At 36.6% G+C, this 10437-nt stretch overlaps 1 protein-coding gene across 1 annotated transcript; it reads right to left on the reverse strand.

Moving 5' to 3' along the window:
* Nucleotides 1-1046: 1046 nt before the first annotated feature.
* LOC311185434 (C-type lectin domain family 12 member A-like) lies at nt 1047-2860 on the reverse strand. The gene is made up of 2 exons (XM_084256060.1): nt 2587-2860; nt 1047-1520 (listed from the first exon to the last, which is right to left on the reverse strand). Exons 1-2 carry the CDS (start codon nt 2855-2857, stop codon nt 1249-1251), a joined length of 543 nt encoding a protein of 180 aa, XP_084112186.1. The 5' UTR covers nt 2858-2860; the 3' UTR covers nt 1047-1248.
* Between the last annotated feature and the right edge of the window lie 7577 nt (nt 2861-10437).

A 10437-nucleotide genomic window follows, 5' to 3' on the forward strand; every position in this document is an offset into this window, starting at 1 on the left:
GACTCTTACCAATCAGAGGAGAAAATTATCTCTTCAATCGTCTTAGAGTTTTCATAATTTTTTCTGGGAGATAATCCTAGCCAAAAGGAAGTATAATGCCAGGATTTTATAAAATCCTATAAGAAATATAGATGGTTGTTGAAATAGTTTGTTTCTTATTTCTATACATTACATCACAGCATCATTTAGTACACATAATTGTTTAAGATAGCATTTTAAACATTATACTATGTTTCAATGCCATTAAAAGAAATTGAGACAAAGTGTTCCTTATTGTAAGCTTGCTTTCAGCATTTTTACATTAATTACCATCTCACATGGAGTAGGAACTACCAATCAATGAAAAAACTCTTAACATAGGAACTACCAATCCATGCATAATCACCAGCTATAGATTTCAAATATTAGCATTAAATATTAAATCTGGAAGCAAATAAGGTAATTAATCACTATAAATACAAGTTAATAGAAACAGAAAGAGTAGAAGTAAAATGCACCAAATTTAGAGTGGTTATAAATAGAAGTCAGAATTAGTCCAGAATTTTGTAGCCAAAGTAATAAGCTTTTTTCATAGTGTAACATTTTTCTTTGAAGAAATAGCTGTGAATCGATCACTTATGAGTGATCAGATGATCAAGTCACTGTGAATTGATTTTTTCCTCTTCTGTAAAGTAGGACAAAGGTTCTTACAGTAGGGAAGCTGAGGCATTTGGGGGAATGTACTTTTGCTTAAAAAAAGAATATATGATTACTCTCTGAGCAATCAGAAATGCCGAGTAAAAAGTAAAAATGTGTGGGCCTCCCTAGTGGCGCAGGTGGTTGAGTGCAGTGCTGTGAAGCTGTCTGCAGCCTCTGCAACACCGGTTCCATCCTGGCTGGCCGGTGAGGGTCCAACATGGCATGGCAGACATCTCCTGTCTCGCCCGCTGCTCCCCTCAGCAGTGTATTTCATCACTCTGCCTGTTCTGTTCCCCACTCTGTCTCTGGTGAATCTTTTCACTCTCCCACACATCTGACCTGTATCCTGGTTCTTGCATGCATGCATAAATAAATCTTTTTAAAAAAGGGAAATATGTATTTAGATATTAGAATGAAGTCTTTTTTTTTTAAACCTTATGAATATTTTATTCTCCCACTCACTCACTCCCAAGTCCAAATCCTAGATTTTTCTAATTCACTTTATTTTTTTTCTTTTATAATAGTACTTTTATTTCTATGTAATATATTATCAATATAAAATCATAAGATCTAAGGATTTATGTGTTTTTTTGTTTTTTTAATATTAAATTTTATTTTTATATTCCCCCATACTAATTGTCTTACCAATACACTTTTGTTCTTAATCTTCAACAGACTGGCATTTAGATTGTGACATTCCTGTTCACTGCTTTGCCAATCTTTACGCTCCTGACTGAGTAAATAACAGCTGTCCTCATGCCACAACCAGTCCTTTGGACAAGGTTTACATTTGTGTCCTGGGGGGAAGAAACAGTTGTATTTGGGTTGCACTGATAATCTACCTTATTCTCATTTCCCCCATTATCCTCTATATTAAGTTAACCAAATTTACTTGTGTTTCTTTTTTTAACATCAGTTGTGAAGAAAGTGAATCCTGAGATCTAGGTTCCTACATACCAGGGTAGTGTGTTGAAAACATCACAAGAACAACACATGTCAGAGGAAAGAGCACTATATTTTCCTTCCTCAGGAGCCCTGAATAATGATCACCTAATCTCCTTCTCTCACTTACTCATGTTTTGTCTTCCTACTTGGCAGTGAAAGTTAATCCCAAGAAACATTGTCTGTTGAGAATCAACCCCACACACCTCCATCCATTCTGGCTTCTCTAACTAAAACATTTCTAGCTCTCGGATTTGTTGAATACTGGGGAGACTTCTCAAGATCACAAAGATCATGTGTTCATTATAAAAGAAATAGAAGCTGCTAAAGATGTTTAAACACCATTCCTTTACATTCATGGGGTAAAGCCTAGTTTTATTTCTTTTACAATAATACTAATCAAACATTGACTAAAATTTAGAAACGAAGTCACCATAAAGATATGTGTTTTTCTCCTTAACTTCTACTCACCTCAGTGCCCAAAATAAAAGTAATACAGGGCCTCCCTTGTGGCGGCCAGGGAGCTACCCACACAGCACACAGACCTCTCCTGTGTCGCCTGCTGCTGCCAGTGTTTTCAGTCAGTCTGCCTGCTCTGTTCCCCACTCTGTCTCTGGTGAATCCTCTCATCCCCCGCACCTCTGGCCTACACCCCAGCTCTTGATGCATAAATAAATAAATCTTTACAAAAAAAGTAAAACATGTCAGAAGAGAAACTGTGCTAGCTAATGTTTTATTAAGTAGCTATTATCCCCATTTGGGGATAATTTGGGGTCTATGGCTATAATTACCTTTTCTGGTTCTTTTTTCTAGTTACATGAAAATATCAATGCATCCTCTGTCAGCCACATTTAATTCCTTCCCCCAAATAATGGCTTCTAAGGAAAAACTACTAGATAGCAATGAATTGGTGCTCTAGTTACTCTTAAATTTAGTCACCTTACTCAGAGAAGAACAGAAGATTACCTGAATCTTTTTCATATAGTTGATGGCATAATTTGGTGGCCATTTTTTGCAGCGTGATAGAGAGGTTCCTGATCTTCCCAGAACTATTCATGTTTTCTATCAGTTGTAGAGAAAGATTTTGTTGAAGTTCTTCTTTGAAGCTCTGTAGTTTGTTCACTTTTCCCATTTGATTGTTGAAAGTTCCATAAACTCCATCCCAAACAAGATAGAAGATTAAAAATTTTATTTTTTTTATTTTTTTTGATTTAAATTTTATTTTTATATTCCCCATACAATTACAACCCCCTTGTTTTGACCCCAATCCCTCCTTTCCCCACTCCCCACCCCCCTATAGAGTGTAATCCCTCAATCAACCACCACTTCTTTTTTGCTGAAATCATATTAAAATATTAAAGGTATAGGGAAGCAATCACTTTCTTTATAGGAATCAGAGAGAGAGATTAAGTGCCGTCTTGTAAGTGCAACGTTCTATGTGTGTTCTATGGGTTCAGAGCCTTAAATTCAAGAGTGAAACCCTTTTGTAAAACTGATGTGATACTATGTGTTTTCCCACCCAATCAAAATATGGGTAATACATACACATACTTCCTAAGATTCCCAGTCCAACCAGCAGCAGAAGGCAGAGCAGAGCCAGAGCCACCACACGGCACTGGCAGGTGCAGGGGGGGGCGGCTGGTGCTGTGGGAAGCAAGGTGAGCACAGAGAGTTGAAGTGGTGTGCATAGTAATTTGAATCATTCATTCATTTTGCTTTAACTTCATACGTAACGTCCCCAAAGTGAAAGAATGTTTTTGCTAGAAACTCAAGGATAATTCAAAAAAAAAAATTTTTATTCTTTTTTAAAATGTTCTTTTTATTTACATATTTTTTACAGCATTGTTCATTTTTAAAGAAAGTTCAAAAGCAAAAAATAAGGGGGTAGGGAAATAAAAAATCTGTTTTGATGAATAAATCAAAAAGAAATAAAAAATATTTTGTTAGTTGTTCAGCATCTGAAATGGGTCTCACAAGAGAGACTGTTAACTGGTGGGCTGCTTCAAGGAACAAAGAGGCAGAAATGGAATTTTAAAGGAGATGTGAGAAGACCAATCCATCTAGATTCTGGTCTGTCCAAATTTGTGGAAACTGAGCAGCTGTCAGCTAACAGGGAGTTCAATCCTTGAGTGGACAATGATCAAATCCTGGAAAATGCTATCAGTGATGTATGTTTCCCCAAGGACATCCTGAGAGTCCTGGGGCTGTCTCTATTTTTTTTAAAGATTTTGTTAATTTATACAAGAGCTGGGGTACAGGCCAGATGTGCAGGAGGATGAGAGGATTCACCAGAGACAGAGCAGGGAACAGAACAGGCAGACTGACTGAAACACACTGTGAGGGGAGTAGCAAGAGAGACAGGTGGTCTGCTGTGCCATGTGGGTATCTCCCCAGCCAGCCGGGATCCATCCTGCACTGCAGAGGCTGCAGATAGCTTCACTGTGTGCTCTATCGCCTGCACCTCTATTTGTAATGTCTCTCAGAGTCCCCCTAAAAACTAGATCGTAGAATAGATTGACATTACTTCCTCATTGAAACTTTTTCATGTTCTTTTACCAACAAACTTTTGTTGAATACTTCATTTTTCCATGATCAGTCAACCCACAAGAGATCATTTTCTTACTAAAGAAAAAATAAGTAATTATGTGTTTAATTTATATTATATTTATATTTAAAATTAATTTTAAATCATCACATGTTTAAATTATTATGACATGAAGATATGAATACTAAAATCTTTCAAGAAAATATAAATCTGGGATAACATGCGACTCTTACTAAACTTCAGAGCAATGCCTAAGTCTCACAGTTGATGATGCAATAAAGTATAGAAATGATTGCTGATAAAACGTGAAACAACTCTTTTAGCCTTTGGAAAGTAGTTAAGAGGGAAGAACGACAGAGTTAGGATCTTATGTAAGGTTAGTAGCATGACTTCAAGTGTTGTCTTTCTTAATAATTTTTCACATTTATTTGTGTACTGAACTGTTCAATAGTTACTAGAGTACCATCCTTACGGAGTACTTCTGGGTACTAACAACACAGTGAGCAGGGAACACAATTCCAGTTCTTACAGAATATAAATTTTAACTATGAGAAAAAAAATTAGATTAGTAGAGAGGTGGATGAATGGGTTGATGGATGGATAGATGATAGCAGGTAGATGATAGGTAGGTGATAGTCGATATATAGATGATAGATAGATAGACAGATAGATCTCAATTGAGGTATGGTATGCAAAGATTATAATGGAGTTATATTCTAAGCATAAGCAGTTCAGACCTTACCATGGAATTAGCACATAAAATCAGTGGTGAGAATGTCACAGGCAGTAAGAACTAGCTCTCAGTCCCTAACTAGGGTTTATTTGAAAAACAGAAAACATGAAGAGTAGCAATAAAATTCTGATCAAAGTGAGAAAAGTTATTGGAGGAGATCAAAGAAAAAGACAGGAAATAGTATTTATGGCCTCTGTTAGCCAGAGTTAAGGGACTGGAGTTTGTTTAATTATAGGAAGAGTTTTTAATCAGGAGAGAGATATAATATTTTTAGAAAGGTTGTTACAGAATATAGAAGATGACTGTAGAGCTGCAGTACTGGAAGAGGGAACACAGAGAGGAACTTCTTGCAACAGACCAGTGAGAGAGAACAGTAGCTGGATTTACTAGTATCAGTGAATGGGGTGACTCACGGGGTATATGGTGAAGACATTTTGAAGTTAGAATTTGTAGCACACATTTATGAAATCTATGAGAGATTTTTGATTTGATAAAGTTGTTAGGTTATAATGAGATCAGCATATTTATAGGGAGCGTAGCAGTGATAAAAAACAAACACAGAACATTCTATAGGGTTAAAATATCCAGCCTTGAATCCTGGTTCTGCTTCTTATCCCTTGCGGAAACTTGAACTAGTTGTTTAACTTCTCTGTGTCTTAGTTTCCACATCCATTAAAAAAAGAAACAGAAACCACAAAGTATGAGAAACTATATGGTTGAAGATTTGTAATATGGCACATAGCACACACTTGGTGATTGTATTTAAGTATTTATATATGCATTTAATGATATGAAGATGATTAGGAAGAAGGAACAAGAGGAAAAAAATTCTATGTTTACGATTTTAACTTAAGATGGTGTTAGACATCTATATGGAAATGTGAAACAGGTATTTGATTTTCTAGTCTGGAAAATAAAGGACAGATCATCAGTAGAGAGTTGGAAGTTACTGTGTTTGAATCCAAAGGAATGAATGAGGTAACTTAGCAAAGTATCTTTAGTGTCACAAAACAGAAGACCCAGAGGAGAGTCCTGGAATATTCCACAAAATAGAGTTTGATCCAGGGCCTCCCCGGTGGCGCAAGGGCTTCAGCACAGCACTGTGAAGCTACCTGCCACCGTGCAGCACAAGTTCGATCCCCAGGCAGCCAGGGAGTAACCTACATGGCACAACAAACCTCTCCTGTCTTGCCTGCTGTGCCCCTCAGCAGTGTATTTCAGTCAATCTCCCTGTTCTGTTCCCCATTAGCCATATGTGTCAGCAGCCAGTGTAAGGAAAGTGTGAAGGAAGAGGGATGGTGCAATTGTGTGAACGCTGCAGGGAACTCAAATAATCAAAGAGCAGAGATGTGATTCTTGGGGTGAAACAGAGAGGCTATCAGTGGCCTGGATCCATAGGCGTCTCCATGGAACAATGTGGTCCATTGAGAAGAGAAGGAGCTCTGAAGACCATGAGTCCATGACCAAAGATAATGCTGTCCCAAAGTTGGGCTATGAAGGAAACAGAGAAATGGAAGATAAATAGATTTTGTTGGGCAAGTTAGTGGGTGTATTTTGTGAAAATAGTGTACTAGCGTATATTGGTGAGAGGACAATGAAGCAGCAGAGAAAACGGAATCTTGTAGAAGAAATGTCTTTGAACAGGTACATGATTGAAATGCACAGCAAAATGAAATTTGCCTTTTGAAAAGAGTATTTCATAATTACCATCTAGAAGTAAAACAGGGGATATAAGTAAGAATATGGCAGGAGGGCAGTGTTAGTCGCAGAGAGGGAAGGTGTAGCATGAACTAGGAAGCAAGTCCATCAGGCTTTCCTGGGGTCTTTGAGCTAGGTGTTCTTACTTTCTGTGATGTCCTTTCCACTGAATTTGTATGGTGATTCCCACTGACCATAAGAGCTGGTCTTCCAGCTTTCTAGACTATAACTCAGTTTTAAATCTTCACATACCAGAGCGCAATTAGAGATCTCTCTCAGTCTCTCTCTCTCTGTCTCTCTCTCCAATCATTTATTTTCTCACACACTTAAAATTTATCTTCTATAAAAGAGGTCCTTACTCCTATATTTTTAATACCCAGAATAGTGTTCGACTATAAAGAAGTTACTCAGCTTAATAAGAGGGTACTCAGATTAATAATTGAATATAAAAATAAATGAGAAAATAAATATTAAGTAAGACAATACCTTCCTGGTAGCACAAGGGGTTAAGCACAGCACTATGAAACTATCTGCAGCTTCTGCATCATGAGTTCGATCCCCAGCCAGCCAAGACTTACCCACATGGAGAAGCACAACTCTCTTGACTTCCCTGGCTGCTCCCCTCAACAGTGTATTTCAGTCAGTCTGCCTGTTCCTTTTCCTAATCTGTCTCTGGTGAATCCTCTCACTCCCTGCACCTCTGGGCTATACCACAGTTCTTGTATGCTTATATAAATACATCTTTAAAAAAACAAAAAGAAAGACAACATTTGAAGTTATACTTTTAACCTTAGGTAAGATCCTGACTATGTAGTTCTTTTCCTTTTCACTGTTTCCCGAGGACTTAATGAGTTAGTTGGCCTTGGACTGGCACAACATTATTGCATCGACAACAGTGAGACAGGACTAGCTCAGACAGAAGTTTAGGAAACTGGGCTTGAGAGTTTGTGTAATTTTCATCAGCAATGTCCAGCTATTTGGGTAGAGTTCAGAGTAGGAAATACTTGAATTAAACCACAATTGGATTTTTTCAAGGGAAAAGAACAGCACATTAAACAAGGTGGTGAGAGAGTAAGAGATATTATTACATAATATAATGTTATATTACATACTATAGACTTTAAACTGCATAATGAGACAATTAGATGGAACTGAGAAAATAATGAGACATAGATTCAAGACTCCCAGAGAATCAGAAAATTTCTGAAGTGGAGATTTAGAACAAGATGAATTAGTGGGACAGATAGAGGAAAGAAAGTGATGGGATACAAAAAAGGTAATTGTTGGCATAGAAAATTTTTGGTATGCACATCCTCTTACACCACACAAAAAAGGAGAAATATGAAGAAAGAAAATAAAATCGAAAATACTGTACAATCCTTAAGGGTCATCCTTAGAAATTATGTATTAAAGGGAGAGACAACAGAATGGAGCTGTTCTAAAGAGTTACAATGTTGATGAGAAATGAATCTGAAATCTAACAGTGAAATTTCTGTTCACAGGAAAATTAGAATTTCAAAAAATGCCACATTTTGTTGGCAGACACAAAAAATATGTGAGGATTCTTCTGTTACTCTCTCTTCTAAGTGCACCAACTCTACCAGCTTTCTGTGTTCTCCAGACCTACCATTTAAGTAATTTTTAATTAATCATACTGGGGAATGTGCTGGAGCAGACTGCATGCAAAAGTCCAGGAGCCAGGAAGTCAGAATAATATGGGGGTGTGAGTAGGATGAATCTTGGGTACACTTTATTGAAGTATAACCTGAAGTCTACACAGCTGGCCCATTTATATCATAATTCAAATTTGTATTGGAAACTACAAAGTTTTCAATTTCATCATAGTTTTCCGTGTTCTGTCTCCCTGTATTTCTTTCTTGCTTCTCTTCCTTCAGTTGTGATGTGTCTTTTCATTTAGCTTAACCTTTTCTGTATTTTAGTTAGTTGAGAAAAGACCAAAAGAAGACGAAGAAATTGAAAATTCAGGATAATATGTACTTCAATTAATATAAAGTCAAATGAAAGTCTTTAAATTACTATCTTTCTCTTTTTTGTCACGTCCTCCCTCTCTTTTACACACACATACAAGCTAGCATTTTCTTATATAAAAAACAACATACAAAGACATGATTTTCTAAATAGCATATACTCCTTGTCATGTGGCATCATTTTATGGAGAAAAAAAATCACCTTTCAGTATATGAAATACAATCCTAACTGTCTTGAGTGAAATATTAAAATAGAGAAAAATATAAAAATTAAGTGTTCAAGCTATGATTAGAACCTTTAAAAAACCCTTTATAAACATTTGTATGGACACATTTAATAGCTTTAGTACAAATGGGGGCTTAATTAAAAACTAAAATAGAACAATCATTGTTACTTTATGCATACTTAGGGGACAAGCTTCTACCTTTACTCTTCCACACATTAGTTGACCACATTCCAACACATCTATAGCTCAAAATCTTACCTTTTATCCCAGATTTTCCATTTTCTGTTTTACTGGAGTCCTGGAATTTTAGATATGCATGCATAACTTCTTCAGACATTGATGGCAATGCAAAGAAAGCTTGGCAAACTATTAAAAAAAAAAACTCAAAAAACAAGCAAAAACACTCAGAGTTGAATGTTCAATAGGATCTGTGCTTTAAGCTTGTGGTTCTAAAACAAAATATAAATTTAATGTTTTTGAACCCCAAAACAAGCTGCAAATAAACTCTAGGCTGTTGTATTATATAAGAACAAACAGCTGTTGAAGAGCTGACTTATTCATACATTCAACTGCCTCTTATCTGTTTCTTTTCTCCATTTCTGTATACTTACCAACTACAGAAAGTAGCTTAAAATGATGTGGGGATGTTATTCATGTCTTTCAAAACACTGACTAGTCTACAGCAATGACCTGGAACTGCAGTCCTGTGTGTGTCTAGCCAAGTGCTGTCAGATGAGTTTGCCTTAGTAGAGCAACTGCTCATGTACAAAAAGCAGCACAGAGAGAGGAAGAGTAGAAGTCCCACCCTGTCCCCTTGTTACATAGCGCCAGTGAGTCTAAGAGGAACTAAGGAACACTTAGTTTCTCTATAACAAAGAAATATACTAAGGAATCTGGGACGGAGGTAACATGCGTACTAATGGAAAAAGGCCTAGAAATAACTGCAGGCCAGTAGAGATGAGATAAGTCTTTTTTCTCTGCAAACTGGCTCAATTCATTGAACAAGCTCTCAATGAATCTACCAAAAAGGAGAAGAAAAGGAGATAGAGGGCCTCTTAAGTTAGTTTCTTTTAAGTTTGACCCCACAATTTTTGAAGCAGGGGTCCATCCTTTTCTTGCCCAAGTATGCAAAGCATACCTGGGAAAAGGGCAATGATTGTTTTCGAGTTACTTCATAATTTCTTTGAAGTAACACTTCATCGTGGCATTGTATAAATTGCAGGTGTGCATCATTGCAAATCAACATGTACCTGTCCTATAGGAGGTTCTCCACCAATAGTTCGATTCTATCCTTCACCATACAGCTGTTTCTTTGTCCTCATTTATCCATCCCTTCTCCTTTCCCTTCTGATAACCACTAATTATAGGCCAGAAGTTTGTTTTTGTTTATTTAGTCCACCTATTTATTTTCTCTATGTACCACACATTAGTGAAATCAAATGATGTTTGTCTTTATCCGGTTTATTTCATAATTGTAATACCCTCAGGGTTCATCCATATTGTTGCAAAGGGCAAAAATTCAACTTTTTATAGCTAAAGAGTATTCATTTTTTGCATATATAAGCCACATTTTCTTTACCCATTCCTCAGATGATATCTACTTAAATTGTTTCCAATTCTTGGCTA

This window comes from Talpa europaea (genome assembly GCF_964194135.1).
Source record: "Talpa europaea genome assembly, chromosome: 15".
Lineage (NCBI taxonomy): Eukaryota > Metazoa > Chordata > Mammalia > Eulipotyphla > Talpidae > Talpa > Talpa europaea.